Source organism: Neopelma chrysocephalum, unplaced genomic scaffold (genome assembly GCF_003984885.1).
Source record: "Neopelma chrysocephalum unplaced genomic scaffold, ASM398488v2 Primary Assembly neopelma1_125, whole genome shotgun sequence".
Taxonomy (NCBI): domain Eukaryota; kingdom Metazoa; phylum Chordata; class Aves; order Passeriformes; family Pipridae; genus Neopelma; species Neopelma chrysocephalum.
In genome coordinates this window covers 1,589,539-1,608,762 of record NW_020897787.1, presented here as the reverse complement: position 1 = coordinate 1,608,762, position 19,224 = coordinate 1,589,539, and the positions used below count along the sequence as shown (strand labels likewise).

Below are 19,224 nucleotides of genomic sequence, written 5' to 3'. Positions count from 1 at the left end.
GGCCGTACATCTCCAACTGAAACCTGCAAGATGTGTGTGGTTGAAGTCCCTTAGTTGTCAGTGGGAAATCACTTGCAAATCTTCTAATTCCAAATTCCCAGGATTTTCAGCATCAGATCTGGATCAGCCATCTACAGCTGTGGACTGCAATGCCATGTATCCTTGGGTCTAGGACATTTAACCTCCAAGGAATTGTCTTTTATAGAAAAAGAAACACTGGTATATTTTTTTCTCTGTTCTTTTTTATAAATAAATACATACTTTTGATGACAAACGCCTCAGAGACTTTCACTGAACACTCAGGGCAGGAGGAAGAAGGGGGTTCACTGCAGTTCTGGCCACGCTGGCGATGCCCAGCTCTGGGAGGAACATCCAGCCTGAGGGTCTGGATGCACAGCAGGGTCCTGCCCGAGGTCAGACTCCTCCTGACACCCCCAGGGTGCCCCACCTGCAAGGGGATGGCTCTGGCTGCAGGTCCAAACCAAGCCAAGCCACCCTGCTTGTTCAGCTCCCAGTTACTGCTTTGATGAGCCTGTTCTTAGCAGACATGGCCAGGAGGGGAGGTTTCTCCCAGCCCTGGTACCTGGCAGAGCTCCCTTCAGTGCTGCTGAGGTACCTGGGGCTCCTCTGAGGCCACAGCCCCCCTGCAAAGCCAAGTGCCTCGCTGGTACTGAGCTCTGTCCCAGGGCTGCCTGCTCCCTAGGTGGAGAACCAAGGACTTGGGACCTGAAATCTCCAGCAGCTTTACACAGGAAGCCACTGGCTGACCTGACAGCTGAATCCAGGGAAATTCCTTTTGCCATGAGCTCGAGTGGAGCTGCATTTCACCCTGAATCGCTTAAATCTCAAACACTGCTTGAAAATCACAAGATCAGCCCTTCTTTATCCACCACAGAGCTGTATTCCCAACTGCATGGCTCGATGCCTGCAGGAATACAGTGCCAGGGAGCAGGGCTCTGCCCCACAGCAGCTGGAAGGACACACCAGCCCGGGGTCAACAGGGCTGACCTGATGGGGATCAGCAAGACCACTGCCCCAGCCTGGTGACACAGTGACACAGCACGGGACAGACCAGGGGCACCTCTGCTGGGAGGGAGAAGAATAAACCAGTCGTGCACCAGTGCCCAGGGAACAAGGTTCAGGTGAGAAAACCAGCATGTAGAAGCACCCATGGAGAAGCTGCTCCACCTCCCAAGCTGCTTGCACGACTCTCCAAGCCACGGCAGCACAAAGGCACCACACAGCAAGGAAAGCCTCTGTTTTCACTCTCACCCCACGGGAGCAAGAGAAAAGGGGAGCAGGCCTCAAAACCTGGGTGAGGATCATGGAGGAAATACCTGCTGTGAGCCCCTGAGGGTTTAGGGAGCTGTCTCCTCCCTCCACAGTCAGTCCCTCCCAGCAAAGGCAGACACCAACCTGCTCTTTGTGACCATCATCTGCCTCCTTACAGAGGAGGGATGAAAGACACCCTGGGGCTGCTGCTGCAGAGAAAAAGGATAGAGGTACCTTGGGCTGGCACAGGGAAAGTGGGAATCTGAACAACATCTCTGGTGGAGGTTTCTGATCAGCTGAGCAGCTCAGGGAGCCACTGAGGTCCAGCTGCTGCTCACCATGAAAGGGCTTTCCCAGCCTGCAGCACCCAAGTGCAGGGCCCGAGGGTGTCTCACCAGGAACTCGCTCTTCCCCACGACACTGTGTTCAGTAAAGCAAAAGGTTTGAGCTGAAATCAGAAATACCTCAAAAAAGCACAGATGCTGACAAAGAGATTTTTACGTTATGTTTAAAAAAACAGTCGGTTGTTTGTGAAAACAACAGAGTAGATCAAAACCTGCCTTTATGACAAGTTCGCTGTACACAAAAAGCTTTGCTTTCTAAAGAGGCCGTGGTCTGGGCACTCTCCAGATGCTTGGCCTCTGTTAGAGGAATGAGGGTCATTGTTTATACTGCAGAGACAAAGAAACAGCCCCAGAGATTGGAAGTGCTATGGCTGCACACAGCTGGCAGATGAGCAGTGATGGCAATTTAGATTTAGCTCCAAATAAAAATGTTTTGTTTTGAACTATTTCAAATTAAATGGGAAAAAAACCACAGGTGGGGTTTGGGGTTTTTTTCAGTGTTTTGGGAGGGACCCTCGAATCTGTCTTCAGCCTCTGTACTGCTCAGCTCTCACCTCCTCCCGTCATTTCCCTACTGGGAAAAACAGCGACCAACCCCCAGTTGGATTTTACTTCTGAGCTGGACCCAACCCCAGTTTTTCAGTTTGACTCTTTGCGGAGGTAAATACTCACAAGGGGATTAAAGAATAAACAAACAAAAAAACCCAAACTGTAGAACGAAAAGCAGAAAGCCAGAAAAAAAAAAAAAGAAAATAGTGCGTTTCCTATTGAAAAAAAGTTCGGGGGGGGGGGAAAGCGCCGCACCTTTTCTGGGAGCCGAGGGACGCGCCCGGAGCCGGAGCCTCGACACCCCCGGCCCGGCCCGGCCCCGCTCCCATCACGTGTCCGGGCCTGGACCGGGCCCAGCTCCTGCCCCGGGACCGCAGCTCTTCCCTCGCTGCCGGGACCGAGCGCGGGCGGCTCCGGGAGCGGCCCCGGGAGCGGCCCCGGCACATCCCGGCCGGGGCGGGGAGGGATCCGGGGCCGGCCCAGAGCGCACAGAGAGCGCTCCCAGCTCCCGGAGAGCCTTCCCAGCTCCCGGAGAGCCTTCCCCGGGCTGCGCTGAGGGCTGGGATGTCCCGCACTGACCGTGCCCAGATGTGCCGCCCCGGCAGCCGCTGCCCGGACACCGCGGGACAGGACCGGCGCTATGGAACGGGCTGTGAGTATCTGTGTGTGCTGAGCAGGGTGGGCTGGGGGAGCCGTGCAGAGCTGCAGACCGTCCTCGCTGCTTCCCTTCGCCTCCAGCCTGCGGCTCTTTTTTGTTGCCTTGTTGCTCTTGCCGTGTTGTTCCGTGCAGCGCCCCGACCCGCGATGGTTAACACGGGTTAACACTGCCCTGACCCGCGATGGTTAACACGGGTTAACAGTGCCCTGACCCGCATTGGTTAACACGGGTTAACAGTGCCCTGACCCGCGATGGTTAACACGGGTTAACACTGCCCTGACCCGCGATGGTTAACACGGGTTAACACTGCCCTGACCCGCGATGGTTAACACGCGGCAGGGGCGGCTGAGGCTCTGAACGCGCAGCCTCCAGCCCCGTACATCTGCTCTACACTTCGCTTTCCAAAGAACTTTTCGGTTGTTTTCACAGAAGCTCGGGGTTTCTCTGCACAGTGCCTCCAGTGCTCTCAGGCTGGGTTCCCTCTCAACCAAGAACACGTTCCAGTGGTGGCACATTACATTTACAAGCCATTCCTCACCAGTAAAAGGACATGAATCTTTCCCATGTTTGAGGAATTTCCAACCTCTCTAGTGTCACAAAGACAGAAAGAAAATAATTCAATCCCTGTGAAATGGGCAGTTACCCATCACATTTTTAAACAGCTTTTGGGCAGATTCTGATAAAATTATTGAAATTAGGGGGGTTCACCAGCACATGCTCCCTCTCCCATTTGTGTCTGGGTGTGATAATACATCCATGCTAATGCACTGTGATTGCTGGGGCCTGGGGCACGTCGGGCAAATTATTTATCAGATCAGAAGAGGGTCTGTGAGCTGAAGAGGCAGCGAATGCTACAGCCTGGGGAGGGCTGGGAAAGGAAGGTGGTTGTTTCAGTGGGACTGTTTCTTACCCCTTCACAAACCTGCAAGGCTTTATTCTCCTCCTGGGGGCAAGAAAAACGAATGTTTGGAAGAGAGAGGGCAGGTTCCTCACCCTGTGCTTGGCTGCTCAGGAGGGGCCCATCTCCCCAGAGCACTCAGTTGAGAGCTGAGCTGCTGAGCTCTCTGTAATTCTGAAAATCAGGCTACCAGCACACCAGGCTGTGTCTGAACTTAGGGAAATACCTCTCGAGGCTGCTGAGCCTGCAGAAGGGGATGTGTGTTACCTTCTCCCACCTTGCAGGCAGCTGAGCAGTCTCGTTACAGACGTGGTGCTGTGCTCAGGAGGAGCTGGAGTTTTCCCTGTTTGCTGGGCAGCAGCTCATCCCCCCCAGGCACTGCCACAATGGCTCATCCTGCCCTGAAAGGGCCACAAAACATCAGACATTGCTTAAATCCAGCAGAGCTGCAGCCCCCAAACTGTGCCAGGTGTATGGCAGGACTCACCTGGGTCAGCAGGGTGACAGGAGCAGCAGTGCTGGCAGGCAGCACTTCCCACAGGTCCTGGGGACAGTGGTGCAGGAGCCAGTTCTGCCCAGGGCCAGCAGGGATCCCACACACAACCTCCTTCTGCCAGGGCACCACAGGATTCTCCACTGGGCACCCTGCAACTTCTTTCCTGGGACCCCTGTGTGTGAAAACAGACATCTCAGCATCCAACCCCTGCCTTCACACAGCAGCTCTGCAGTTCCTCTGCATTTCAGTTCGTACACTTCATAAAAGTGGGGTGGAAACTAAGAGGAGGCAACCACAGCAGTTGGTTACCTGACTGTGCCTGGCACTGTGAGGGCAGGGCTGGCAGTGCCAACAGGAGAGACTGCAATGAAATGGGCCCAGCTGGCTGGGAAGCTGAGCAAACCACGTATTTAAGGACTGGGGCAAGCAGATAAATAGGGCCCCCTGTCCTGGAACAGCATGGATTCCATCCATCTGTTTGCTCTGGCCTGGAAAAAAAAAAAAAGTCTGAAAAGCAGCTCTGACAGGGAAGTTGGAAATTGTCTTTGGAGCAGGGCCTGCATTTTTGTTACCTGCTTCTGCAGCATTTGACTCGACAGAGCTTTTGCCTCCAGGTGCTGCCACATCAAGTAAGAGCAGCAGTGATGGCACAGTGCTGCCACTGTGGCACTGTCACAGCGTGTGACAGAACCCCTGTGCAGCTGGGCACTGAGCTCTGCCCCTCTGTGCCTCTGCCCCTCTGTGTTCCTTGGGCTTTGCTTCATCCCCACCTCCTGGGACAGCTCTCAAGACATCCAGCTAATTAAATCCTACAGCCTGCTCTTACTTTGTTTATAGACTTCAGAACTTCTAAGCAGCTGAATGGGATGAGCTTTGTTCTGGTCAGGCAGCACAGCAGATGTTTTGGTTACTCCATTTTTTAGGGCTTTGCATTAACCACTGTACCCGAGGCATCTCTATTTCAGCCTGCTCTGTCTTCTAGTGCAGAGGATCAAATCATTCAGCATCACCTTGTGATCCTGTAACTCCAAATGAGACCTCTTCACAAACACCCTGAGATGCAAAGAGGAGTTGTCTGGCACCAAAGCCACTTAAAGCAGTAACTTTGAGGAGGTTATTGACTTTGCCCAGGGGGTGTGCCAAAACAAAGAAACAAAACCAAAAAAAAAGAAACCATGCAGGAATAAAACCCATTACACGACACCCAAACACAGAAACGGAAGGCAGCTTCTTCCCCTGCTCCAACACACACAGTTATTTTCCCCCTTTAAATGCTTCTGACACATCTGAAATGGTTAAACCCAAGTTGTTTCATGCATGTTTTTGTATGTGGGGCAGAACAAAGCTGACACATTTCTCTGTGGGTACCCCAGAGCCCAGATGCAAAATGAAGTTTTGCCACCACGAGACCCAAACCAGGATAACTCAGCTGAGAGCTTGAAGCCTTGGCCTTTGCCCTGCAGATCTCTGTGGAAGGGTGAGTGAAGGATGGCAGCCCAGTGCAGCTGGAAGAGAGCAAAACCAGTGATCCTTACCCAAAACAGAGTGCTCCTCATGTCTGTGTGTTCAGCAAGACATTTAAACTAAGCTGGTGCAGACACAGAAGTTAAACCCTCTGCCAGCCCTCAGAAGGTGGGGCCAAGGGAAAGTCAGTGGGAAAATGCAGCCTCCCTGCAGGGCTTCAGGCAGGGCAGGCTTTTGGTGCCAGCATCCTGGTCTGGGGGGATGAAGCCCATCTGAACACATCTATTTTACACAGGTCCAGCTGCAGGGTGGGCACAGGGTATGGCATTATTGTTCCCTGAACACTGTCAGGACTCCTCCTGAGGCAGAGGAACAGCAGCACAAGGTGAGGAGGGTCCTGGGAATTTGCTTTGCTTTTGCTGAGGGAATGAGGATGGAAAAACTGCTGGAAACAAGGCAGGAGGGAGACATGTGCTCAGACCTCTCCCCTTGCAGGCCAGAGCCCAGGCAGGTCTCAGCATCCAGCCCTGGGTGTTACCACATGGCTTTGTTCTCATGAAAAGCATTGAACCCACATGAAATGAAAACAAACACCCCAAACCTGAAGCATTGCCCCAGAGCATCCCCACCAACCACAATTTTACAAAGCTTCCCTGATGATTACAAAAAAAAAATCTCCTCAAACCCATCACTGCTGGATCCCACACATGTTCTTTACAGAGTGGGTTCTCACAGTTTGGGACCCCCTGGCTCAGTGTAACCCCATTTTCAGCTCACCTCACTGTCACAGCTGCTTGTCCCCGGGCTGGGTGGGTCAAGTGACTGCTCTTCAAGGCACAAAGCAACGTGCCAGAATCACCATTCTTGACTGAATCCGGGGACAGCATCCAGAGGCTTTTTCCCACCTTGGCCCTGAACAGAAGTGCCAAGTGCTGGAGGGGTGATGGGTGATGCAAGGGAAGGAGATTTCCAGGATGAGCTCAAGGCTTCACGTCATTCAACTGGGAAAGAAGGATTAGGAATTTTTGTTTTAAATCATCATTTAACTGCTTTTATTGCAGCTGTTCTTGGCCACATTTCAGAATCCTCCTCTCAAATAAATGAAAACCAGGCCTAGGACTGGGCCCTCTGCCCGAGGCTGCAACAGTGCAGGTCAGAGTCCTGCTGGATGCTCACCAGGGTGCCAAGCCCAGCTCTGGCCACTTCCAGCTTTCCAGCCTTTTGTAGCCTCTTGGGCCATGCAGGCTGTGCCCCACTTGGCTCTTGCAGCACATTCCTTATTTATGGGCTCCTCATCTTCCCACCTCGTGGACATGGGACCTGTCACAGCCTGTTCCCACTGCCCAGCTCAGCCCTCTCACTGCCCACTGTCCTGGGGGGACAAACTGCACCATCCCAGTCAGATCCAGACTCAGGATCCCTCTGCATCCATCCCCAGGCACAAAGAGGGACAACTGCCTGTTTTTCCAAGCCCAGAGGACACTGGAGGCAGTGCTGGCAGCTGAGCCTCCATTCCCTGAGGCCCCAAGTGCTGCAGCAGTCTGTGAGCCCAGCCCAGCTTCACAAGCTGGATGGAGATGCCCCACAACCTCTGCCTCGGATGCAGATCCTCAGGGATACACTCAGGGATACGCTGTGCTCAGAAATGCTCTGCTGTGCTCACACCCCTTTAGTTTGGCATCAAGTATTTCCTGCTCACTTTGATAGCCCTGTGATTTTTTTTCCCCTGGTGTCAAGATGGATGAATAATCTCTCTGGCTTTAGGACATACCAGAGCATCGGCCAGAATCATCAGTCCCTCTGTGTTCCAGAACAGGACAGCTTTTCCCACACTGACATCCATGGATAGAGCTCACACCTGGGTAACAATCGAGGGTATTTCCTTCCAAAGAAAGAAATACCTGACAAAGACTGGAAAATCCATATAATTAGATCAAGGAATCACTTCAAGGGCTGGCAACTTCGTTTGAAAATGAGATGTCTGTACTGAGCACTGAACTGTTTTATTTCAGCATGGAAATCACCATTTCAGATCCTTTACTTTCAATAAACGAATACACAGAAGAGAATCCGGGCTATCAGCCCCGGCTTGTAACAATTCAGGGTTTTTCTTGGCTTTTCCAAGGGCATTTATTGCCAGAGTCTGAGATGCTGGCAGGATAAATCTGTAAGCCATGGAAATTACGAGTTTCATGACACACACAATTTATTCCAAACCCCTGACAATAAAATTAAACACAGGAAAGAGCCAGGACTTTCATCCAGCTCCTTAATTACCATCTGGAGTCTGGCAGCTGAAATAAGATCAGACTTTTCTATAGAAAAGAAAAAAGAAATCTGCTATTGCTGTGAGAGAAGAGATGGGACTGCACAAGGAGCTCGAGGGGAGACACAAACATCCCAGTGCAATCAGGATTTATCCCACTGGGGACATGAATCTCTGCACACACAGAGCTGCACAGCACCTCAGCACAGCTCCTTCCAGCACAACAGAAGGAGCAAAAATACCTCACTTTTAGTTCTCACAAACTTTTTGAGACAGGTTCCCTATTTTAGGTATCTCAGCAGCACCCAGCACAAACTCTTGCTCGTGATTAGGCCAAAGGAGGACAGACTCTTCCTCCTCAGCAGATCCAGCTCAGGGGCACATCCTGGGTGCAGTGGGACCATCCCCTCATGTCCCCAGGACTTCTGGAAAATTATTGAAGGAGGGAAAGCCTGCTGGGAACCACATCTGAACCAGGAAGATTTAGTCCAGGGCTGGGACACGTCGGAGCACTCAGGACCTGCCGGGGGGGGTTTGCACATGACAGATGTGAAATGCAAACACATCCCCTGCATGTCAGGAGGGGCTGTTTCATGAGGCTGAAAACAGTTATCAGCCAAGTCACGTGCCAGAGAGAACATAAACAGAAAACAGATCCTGAATATTCTAAATATTTTAACAACGATTTACAAGAGGTCTGAGGAAATTCTACAATCCTGCTGTTAGAATCAAAGCTGTGCCAGTTAAAACATCTGAAAGGTACAGGGAAAAGAGCCAACAAATGAAGAAAACCCCAGTGGTCTTTAAGAGAGGCCAGAAAAAGGCAAGAAACAAGGCCTGAAGAAAAAGCCATTGTCATCAGGACGAGGAAGAAGTGACTTTAAATGCACCAGAGCCTCACACCAAGGCACAGACATGCTGTTTGCCAAAATAAAGGTTTCAGAAACAACAAAGCAGAGGAGGTCAATAAACATTTTGGAGCTGCACTTGAGAAAAAGATGGGTGATAGCATATGATGATGAAATACTCTCTATTTCAACAGTAACTCAGAGAAGCAGTTAACCAGTAATGAAAAGGCACAATATTAAAATGATGAGGTCTGAGTAATGTCCATCTAACAGCGTTAAAGGGGCTGGCCAAGAAACCAACCAGTGCCATCATTTTGTTTCCTCCTAAGTCTTGAAATGTTGCCCAGACCCCGCAGGTGTGAGTGTGACACACTGTCAGGGGTGTATAAAATACTTACCTGCACTTGGGGGGAAACCTTTGGGTGGAGCTGAACTTCAGGAACTGCTCCTTGCTGAGGACTGAAGGGACTGTGACTGTCATGCCATGGGCACAGCTCAGCTCTGGCTGCTCCTGCAGTGGGGACAGAACCTGCCTGTGCTGCTGCCCAGGCCTGGCCAGCTGCTCCCTGAGCTGGTTACTGCTCCTTGCTGCTCCCCTGAGCTGGGTACCTGCTCCTTGCTGCCTTCTCACTGCTCTCCCCTTGTTATTTTCTGTTTGCAGCTGAAGAACTGATCGAGTGAGACAGAAGATCCCCAGGAAAAGGGTAAGTGAGGAATATCTTGTGTTTCACAAGGCAGCCTCATCTATCAGACATGAACAAAACATTCCTAACCCCAGCCTCTGTCTTGTTCCTGCATATTGGGATTTATTTCTCCACCTCTTGCTTAGGGTGATGTGGCAGAGGAAGAACACCTGTGGCCCCTTCTAACCTTATTAATGGAAGTTATTTATAATGGTTTAATATTTTATAAAGATTACTGGCAGGAAAAGCACCCTGTGTGCATTGGAGAGCACACCTGATGTATTCATTGTGAATATAAATCACTGTGGGTTCAACAAGAGCTGGCTCTGTATGCAGGGAGACCAGACACTGGAGACTCTGTCCCTCAGCTCTGCCCCTCCCTGTCTTGAGTCAAAAAGGGCAAAAGCAGCAAGTAACAGTTATGAAGCTCAGGAAAAAAAAAAAAAGAAAAAAGTAATGACTTATGGAAGAATGGCATCGTTCTCATTTTCCATCCTGCTTTTCCCAAAGCAGCGAAATCTCTGAAATGGCAAAACGTGTTCAGCAGCAAGAGATGCAGGAGGAAGGGCTGATTTTGGGTGGTGCTCAGAGAGTGGTTTTCAGGATGAATGATGACTGAACCACCCAGGTCACAGAGCTGGAGTGCCGGGGTCAGGGTTAGGTTTGCAACCCCACGAGCCTTTGGGCAAGTCCCTCCAGGTGTCTCAGTGCTTGTCTGAGTAAAACACACTTGGCTGCTGGTTTTTTCAGATGATCTTTCAGTTAGTCTTTCCTGCATGCCTCAGACCTGCCAAATCCTCGCTGCTGACACCCTCTGTTTATTTACAGATGGACATTGGTGCCAGGCAGCTCCAACAAGGCTTTTAGCAGTCCAGGAACACCACAGAGACAATGAGAGTTCGCCTCAAAGGGGATGTGATCTGTACCCTCCTCCTGCTGGTAGCGCTTTGCTCTTTACTCTACTCCCAGCTGGAACATTTAGTCCCGGCAGGAAACAAGGAGCCAACACAGAAGAAGCCTCCAGTAGCCCCAAAAATCTCCTCAGACCCCCAAGCACCTCAGAGACTGATGCCAGCAGAGGCAACAGCACCCAGACCCCAGGTTACCCCTGTCATCAGACGAGCAGAAGGGGCCAAGAACAGGGTCCAAACTACAACTCCACCCCCGCCGACTGATTCTGCCTTCAACTTCCAGCACTATCTCCTGAACAAGGACCACAGGAACTTCAACCTCCTCATCAACCAGCCCAGAAAATGCCGGAAAACACCCGGGGGGCCCTTTCTGCTCATTGCCATCAAATCGGTGGTTGAGGATTTCGACAGGCGCGAGATCGTCCGGAAAACTTGGGGCAGGGAGGGTTTGGTGAACGGGGAGCAGATCCAGCGAGTGTTCCTGCTGGGAACACCAAAGAACAGGACAGTGCTGGCCACCTGGGACACCCTGATCCACCAGGAGAGTCAGACATACCGGGACATCCTGCTCTGGGACTTCATGGACACCTTCTTCAACCTGACCCTGAAGGAGATCCACTTCCTGAGCTGGGCTGCCGAGTTCTGCCGCGACGTCAAGTTCATTTTCAAAGGCGACGCCGACGTTTTCGTCAACATCGAGAACATCGTTGATTTCCTCAAGAGACACGACCCCACCGAGGACCTCTTTGTTGGGGACATCATCTACAACGCCCGCCCCATCCGTGCCCGGAAGAGCAAGTACTACATCCCAGAGACCATGTACGGGCTCAGCATCTACCCGGCCTACGCGGGGGGAGGAGGGTTCCTGCTCTCCAGCCGCACCATGAGGAGGCTCTCCAGGGCTTGCAGGGAGGTGGAACTCTTCCCCATCGACGACGTCTTCTTGGGCATGTGCCTGCAGAGAATCAACCTCAAGCCCATCTTGCACGAAGGATTCAAGACCTTTGGCATTGTCAAGCCCTCTGCTGCCCCACACCTGCAGACGTTTGATCCCTGTTTCTACAAGGATCTCATGGTGGTTCACAGCCTGAAAGTTGCCGAGGTCTGGCTGATGTGGAACCTGCTCCACAGCCCACGGCTCTCCTGCACTCAGAAGAAGCAAGTGAAGAAGCCTTTCCAGTGGAAAAGGAAAGCTCAAACTACAGCACAAACATCACCCCTCAGATGATGCAGGCAGGCTGCAGCACAAACATGCAGCAAACCAGCTGAGAAAGGGAACCTGGAACTGGTGCAGCCGAACAAACCAACTGCACGAGTATTTTAGCACATCTTATTGTTAAGAGAACACAGCAAACAACTGCAGGAATTTGTCCAAATTCCACATTTGCACACACACGTCATGTAGGTCCTCCTCTATTAATGAGTCCAAATAATCATAGCAATATATGTAATTTATTATTATTTATTAGGATTATACTAGTGGGACACTGTGTAAAAGGACATTGAAAAATGCAGTCCTTGGAGGTTTCTCAGCATTGTTAGAAATGTGAGAAATGAAAGAAGATACAAGGTAAGAGCACAGACAGCAGGGAGCACAGGGATCATTGTCAGCTTGCTACTTGACTTGGGCTCACTGAAAAATGACCAAACAGTAAAGAGGGTAAAGGAAATCAGGTCACCTCAGCGTGGGCTCAGCTGAGGTCACTGCTGCCTGGAGGGTTTTCTGGAGGCCTTGGGAGAACAACCAAGAGCTGCTGAAATGGGGGCCTGTATGGGGCAGATTGGCTGGATTACAAGGAGTCAAACAGGATGCTGAGGCTGGCTGAGCAAAGGACAGGTACACAGACAACTGGGAAGGAACAGACTTCCAAAGGGCCTCTAAAGAAGGACAAGAACTTTGAGCTGATCCCTCTAAGCCTTGATGTTCTGTTACTCCCAGCACTCCTCTGTTCACATTCCTGCTCCACTGACACACTCAGGACTCAGAGGGGCAGTTTTTGACACTTCCCTGAGCTCAGGCTCCCTGCCCTGTGCTGACTGACATTCAGTGAAAACTCAGAAGTCATCCAGCAGTTTTTGATTGCTCTCACCAGCTGATCCACATCTTCAGAGGGTTTTGCCTCTAGAGATCCTCTGGCCTTTGCTTTTAAGGGTAGAACCACACGGAGCTGCTGCTTGCGTCACATTTGGGAGCTGCTTCAGACTTGTCAATGGACTGGGCTGGTTTCTCCAGCCCTCTTGCTTGGCACACAGTCAGCTGCAAAGAGCAGCCAAGACTTTTCATGCTGCTGTGGGTGTTGTGAAGGGAAAAAGCACTTTTCAGACCAAAGGGCTTCAGAATAAAAGCCCGTCTAAATTTACTGCAAGAAATCAAAACCACACAGCAATCTTTCTGCTGGGATTTCCAAGGTCCCAACAGTAACTTCTTAACTATTTTAAGCATCAGACAAGAACACTGGATTACATAGTTTTTCAAAGTATAGTGAATACTTTGCATTTTGTTTTTTCCAACAGTAGACTACCTTAAAAGAATATCCTTTCTTTAGACATCAGAGCAGAAGTAAATTCCTCTAAATCAGGGTTAAAAAGCTACTAAATTCATGGGGCAAAGAGCCTGAATTAACCTTCGATACTGTGTTTGTTAGTTCTTTTGCAGTTTTTTCCCCCTCAAAAAAAAAACTCCATCAGAGAACCCCCAGTGCCACATGAACACAGCTTCAGAGGAAATTACTATCAGTCACAAACATCCAGGAAGCTGCTGTCCCTTGAACAGAGCCTGCAGCACAGCTGCATTCCATCCCTGTGCAGAGCCTTCCTCCCCCCCAGCAGCAGTTCAGGCTCAGGACTTGTCCCAGCTGTGCATGGAGCACTGGGACACTGCTGGTGTCCACTGGGACATTATTAGCAACAGTCTCACATTTTCTTAATCTTCACCATGAATTTAAGCCTTACAGTAATGTACTTCCAAGGAAAGGTCAGCTGTATAGGAATCAAAAGATTCCTGCATTTGGGATCTTTTCAAGATGTGATCCTGAAACACAAAATGCTCACAGGAGCTGCACAAGGAGCTCTGCAGGGAGTGGAACTGAGCCAGAGCCTTGCTGGTGGGAGAAAGTCACCCTTGCCCCTGTCTGCTACCATGTGTGATTCTTGTGTATTTGTGAGCTTGTACAAGAATGTATTACCTGTGATTAGTTTACAGTTTTGGAAGTTATTTATACCACAATTAAAGGACAGCATGCAGATGTGGCTCTGGATGTTGGAGTGAGTCTGTCAAGAACACCTGCACACACGTTGTAAGACTGATACCTCAGGGATTTTTCAGGAAGACATTAACATGAAAAATGCATTATTCATTATTTTGGATAACTTGGTCTTTCCTTGTGCTGGACTTGATTTAATGGCAATGACAGAAAAACAAACATGGCTTACCTTCCCATTTCCTACAAGGCAGCTGTTCAGGCTCAGCAGTCCTTAGTAAGATCTTCCTCTTAAGCTCAGAGATGCACAGATTGGCTCCTCCCTCTCTACTGTCTCCAGATCTGCAATCTACCACAGCACAGCATTAATGAGTGCATTTTGTCCCAGATCAAAGTTGCTGCTCAACATCTGTGTTGACACAGTCTGTGCCAGCACATAGCCTGAGAGCTGGCAGAGCCCAGACCAGAGCAAACTGTTTGCTCCACTGTCTCAGGCTGGGGAACAGCTCATTTCTTTTATCCAGTGGTTACTAAATCGAGTCTCTGCTAATGAAAGATACATCTGCTTTTGTTCTCCAGCCTCTGCTGCGTGGCCTGTTTGACCTGGCTTTAAGTTCCCATTTGCTTCTGCAGTTGAGCAGGAAGTTCCCAGCCCTGTGTGTGAGCACAGAGCTCTGGGGATGCTGGAGAGCAGGGCTGCAGCCCCTGCAGTTCAGGACATTCCACTTACTGCTGCAGCAGGCAGAAAATCTTGGACTTCACACAAGCTGGAGATTGTTTCCTAGAAGATGAGGGCCTTTTCAGAAAATCCTAAACCCTTAGGTGTGCATGAGAGCTGGCAGGAAGGACCCTCTACTGACCTTTCTGATGCACCTCAGAAAAACAAAACCATCCACTTCAGAGTGACATTCTGAGTAGCCTTAATTAACTGGCTAATTCAACACACCAGTCATGTCTGCTAAAAAGCCTTGCTTGGCAATTTTTTTTCATGACTAACCTATGATGAGAAAACATAAAAACATCCCAAGGGGGTTCCGCCAGTAGCAAGAAAAAGCAAAGCAGAGTTTCTCAGGACAGGCACAGACTTCTGAAATTAATAAAGTACAGTAGGTTTTATTGAATCCCAGGGATCCACAGAGAGTCATGTTTTATTCCTACTGTACATAAGTAGCCAGATTTGGTCACTCTGACAAGCAGAGCTGGCTTGAACCTCACATTCAACACCTCGAGTGCATCTCTGGACACAGGAACTGGTAGCGAGGGCCAAGTTCTGTCAGTCGGTCAAGCCACTGCAGGCTCAGCATCATCAAACAGAAAGCCAAAGATGGCTTGAGCAATGGAGTGGTAAAATCTTGTTCTTCCTGTCTGCAGTTTAATTATTCATCTCTCTGCAGCAGGTTCTCGGAAGCAAACCCCAACTGCAAATTCAAACAGCACAAAATAATCAAACAGCTCCGAGAACCCTCACTGAATGTTAGCACGGAGAACATTCCCTGGAGAGAGCTGAAAGACCATCAGATCAGAGAGAAAGAGTCCAGCCCAGAGCCCAGTTTGCAGAACTGCCAGTCTCCTGGGCTGTACCTCTTCCAGCTGGAGCTGCAGGTCTCAGCAGCCCAGAAAATGTCCACGTCTCTTAACGATGCCACAAACTCCATGGACAGTGTTAAAAACCAGTAGAACTTTTAAATATAACTTGTCATTACTTTCTAGGCTTATGAAAGAAAACCATACTGAGAGATGAGAGGGGAAAGTAAATCCCAAAGAAGGAGCACATCTGAGTCCCTCCAAGAGTGGGAAACAGCTCCCTCACTATTCCTGACCAGCCCAATGCTCCCTCCAATCCATCCAAACCCAGCTCATGGATCTTCTCTCTCTCTCCCTCACTTTCCCAGCCCATCTGTTGAGAAGCCCTGTGCTAAAAACAGGGAAAAAGTATGAAATAACACAGGTCTGCAGCAACAGCCTTGTCCCAGGGGCTGACTGAGCTGAGTGGGAATCAAGGCATGATATTAAAACAAATGGTGTCTGTAGCCATGGAGGCAGAAGAAAGGGGTGAAATGACCTCCACAGCCTCTAGACTTGTGGATGCAACAGAGCTACCAGTGAGGGATGGGGTAAACTCAGGATTTCAGGGCTGCAGTTCTAGGAGAGATGAGCAGAGGTGAAAAGGGAATACAGTGAATCAGAGTGTTTTGATTATTTCATTGATTAGACTGCACGTTGCATAATCATGCAGGGGTTTCTGTGATTGGTATTTACACTAAATGTCTCTCTGAAGGATAATAATACTGGCATGAAACATGCACTCAGTGGAATATCTGGTGTAGGTGTGAAACATTAAGGCATTTAACACCAGCTTCCAGAATTGCAATATGCAGTACTTTAAAATAACTGAAGGAGTAACATTTAAAGGGGAATTCATTAGTGTATCAAAAGGAAAAGATTACATTAAATCATTACAACCAGTCCAGAACAAAAGTTACTGTCACAATGCTATCTTACACCACAGTGAGTGACCTGCTCTGCAAACTCCAGCTTACCTTTCCTGCTGTTTCAAGCACTTGGTATTCCCAGATTACCAGAAGGAATGATTTTGCCTGCTGGGAAAACAGACACTCCTGCAAACACCACAAAAGCTTTGGATGTAAGGTTTGGCAGACAAAACATTTAAAGTGACTTTACTATTTACAGCAGAAGTTCACACAGGTAAAGAATATGATATTTGAGTTGCCCCCGAACCCTCCAAGTAACACAGCCCAGCAAAACAAAATCCCTTTGTGGGGCAGTTTTCACTCTGAGCTGGTTCCATCATGGCCTGTGACAAAGCCCCCTGATTCACTAACTCTACTCACTTCCCCTTGTCTTGCTTCAACCTTCTCTCAGAAACATCCTGGGCCACTAAAAGAACCTTTACATGAAAAGAACCAACCAGAACCAACTTGTACTTTAACTCCCCAGGCACACAAAGTGAGGTATTTATTTGGCTACATGTGCTGTGTCAGGTTATGTGTGACAGAGTCACAGAGGAGGCTTTGCATTGGTGTACTCACAGTAAAAAAAAAAGAAAAAGAAAAAGGTGTTCATTGGGCAAAAGTTGAAATGGACCACCTGTAACCAGCATGGAATATTGTTTCCTACAGCATGACACCAAGAATTATTCCGAACTCAAAGACCTATGAAACACAACCAGCCCACGTGAAATTGTGCCAAATCAGACAACTTGGTCCTTGCCCAAACACTCTGAAGCAAGAAAGCACTGAGGGTTTGGACACAGCACTTCTTTCCAGGAAGAGCCACACTGACTCATACCTGCAGGTTCACTCTCAATATACACCTTGAGCCATCAAACACAAAACCTCACAGAAGCCCAACTTGGCAGTCAAGTGACTAACAGGCTCCAACAACAGGCACAAAGCCCATGTGAAGTGGGCAGCAACACCCAGGATGTCCCTTTGGACCACACCAGCTGGCCCCCAACCTCCAGCCAGCCCCCAGGAACAATGAATCACCATCTTCTCATAATGCTGAGCCCCAGGAAAGATTTTGTTTTAAACAGGTTTGATGGGAGCTCTGGAATATGAACGGTCATGAGCGCATGAATCAGTTCTCACACACCACCTGATCACTATTTCAGCAAAAAAAACTGTTTAGAATTACAAGTGTGACAGCTCCCAGCAGCAGCAGATCGGGTTTTCTCTACAGGAACTGCATTTTGGGGAACAGAGGGTTCTAGTGTTACACAGCAGCACTGATCTGTGTAGCACTGCCTGTAGTCTTCAAAGGAGCCCAGGGACTGCTTGCAGGCCTAAAGAACACGGGAAGAAATGTCAGCTTCACCTCCAAAAAGAAGGGCAGTTTTATTAGGCGTAAACAAATGAAATTCTGTGGAAAATATTGCAATATTCAAGTTAAGCAGACACACACATAAACTCTTCATTTCTTTACAAAGGAAAAAGGCACACATCAAAATATGCACTGCGTGTTTTATTAAAAATGCAATTGTACTTAACTTTATATCAAGCAGTTTTATCACATGAAACCAAAATGATGGACCAATGCACATGTTGCCAACATGCAGGATCTGTATCAAACCACACATAATTCTGAGAAGGAACAAGGGCACCTGCTGAGATGGGATCTGATGCAGCCCAAACCTCATTTCCTTGGGAGGGGAAGGTGGTGATCTCCCCTGGCAGAGCTGGAGGTGGCACACACTGCACCCCGAGCAGCCCTGTGCACAGAACACCTTGTGGTTCACACCAGCTGCCCTGTGCCAGCCCCTGCTCCTTGTCACACTGCCATCCTCACCTTCTCCCCCAGAGATCCTCTGTTCCCTAGTCCTTGTTCTCTTCTTTCTGGTGCTTCAAAACCACCATCAGTCCCCTCCACCCACTCCTAAACTTTTCATGCCAGTAAGTCCTTACCTGCTCCACAGCAGCTTCCCTAATGCTTTAGCACAGGAACAGCTTGGCTTGGTTCAGGCCAAATAGGAGCAAACATCTCAGAGGAGTGAGCTGTGAACAGCTGCATTCACAAGGGAAGGGTGAGGGAACCCAGAGGAGCTGCTCCAATCTCCCTGGGTGCTCCTTCAGATCTGCCTCTCCCCAGAGTCCAAGGCTTTGTGCTCAGCCCAGCAGCAGCAGCCAGGAGGCAAAGCTGCCTTTGATTTTTTGTCTGGGCAGAGAAATTTTCAGTATGAAGGGACTGACCTAGAGAAGAGTCTGGGTTGTCAGGAGAGCTCTGTTAATTACCAGCACTGTTTTAGTCACTTGGACACACCAGAGCATTACAAGTGAAGATGGGAGTCCCAGTAGCTTACACACCTTTGGTGCTGCTCCTGCCCTAAGGCTCGGGGTGCACACTACAGCAGCAGGCCTGACCTCACTCCTCTGAAGAATTTCAATATGCTTGAGAGAAGGATATTGGCAGCATCTGCACAGCCATTAGTCAAATATTCCCATCAAGGATTTATCTCCTCTTGCAGCTTTTGTGGAGCCTTCCTTAGAAAAGGATTAATTAAAATTAATTGAAGTTAGCATCAGGATTGCTGTCATGTTTTAGCAACAAGAATAAGCACTCACACCACCTCAATTCAGAGATCACAAACCCCTGCAGGAGCACACTGAGCCAAGCACTAAGCAAGGTCATTTTACATTCCAGCACCCAGGGATGTGTGAGGAGGGCCCAGTGCTCCACCCTGCATTACACAGCCAGTGTGGAGGAATGGAAACAGGAGTCCCATTCCTCATGCCCTGTGTCGACTGGGAGCCACTGCAGGGTCTGCAGAGTCCCTGTGCTCTCCTGAAGCACCTCAGGGCATGGGAACACAGAGAATTCCCATTTGCTGCTGTCACTGCAGGCATTCCCTCCCTCCTGCTGGGCAACATTCACACTCCTGGGAGCTCCATCCATCCCCATGATCCCAACAGGGACAGGAGCAGAACTGCCCTTCTGAGCACAGTGAGAACCCACCAGGCCATCCACCAACTCCACACCTCAGGGCCAACACCTATAAAACACTTCCACATATCTGCCAGGAAACAGACTGCAAGCTGTTAGTTACTGTTTCTTTGGAGAACACACTGAATTGGCTATAGAGGAAGAACACTAGTCAGGTACTTCAAATATGATCTCT

At 49.5% G+C, this 19,224-nt stretch overlaps 1 protein-coding gene and 2 long non-coding RNA genes across 4 annotated transcripts; 1 reads left to right on the top strand and 2 right to left on the bottom strand.

Moving 5' to 3' along the window:
• Positions 1-115: 115 nt before the first annotated feature.
• On the bottom strand, positions 116-4,107 carry LOC113974834. Its single transcript, XR_003536653.1, has 3 exons — positions 3,999-4,107; positions 1,338-1,481; positions 116-448 (listed from the first exon to the last, which is right to left on the bottom strand). It is a non-coding gene; the product is annotated as an uncharacterized LOC113974834 (long non-coding RNA).
• B3GNT9 (UDP-GlcNAc:betaGal beta-1,3-N-acetylglucosaminyltransferase 9) lies at positions 2,709-13,759 on the top strand. 2 transcript variants are annotated; one of them, XM_027698341.1, is made up of 3 exons: positions 2,709-2,817; positions 9,457-9,499; positions 10,307-13,759. In XM_027698341.1, the coding sequence occupies exon 3, from the start codon at positions 10,370-10,372 to the stop codon at positions 11,615-11,617; it is 1,248 nt and encodes a 415-aa protein (XP_027554142.1). In that variant the 5' UTR covers positions 2,709-2,817; positions 9,457-9,499; positions 10,307-10,369; the 3' UTR covers positions 11,618-13,759. The 2 variants fall into 2 exon arrangements, with proteins under 2 accessions (XP_027554142.1, XP_027554143.1); XM_027698342.1 differs by lacking the exon at positions 2,709-2,817 and adding an exon at positions 5,977-6,066.
• Positions 4,314-17,689, bottom strand: LOC113974832. The gene is made up of 5 exons (XR_003536650.1): positions 17,068-17,689; positions 16,130-16,207; positions 13,822-13,938; positions 6,459-6,682; positions 4,314-4,389 (listed from the first exon to the last, which is right to left on the bottom strand). It is a non-coding gene; the product is annotated as an uncharacterized LOC113974832 (long non-coding RNA).
• Between the last annotated feature and the right edge of the window lie 1,535 nt (positions 17,690-19,224).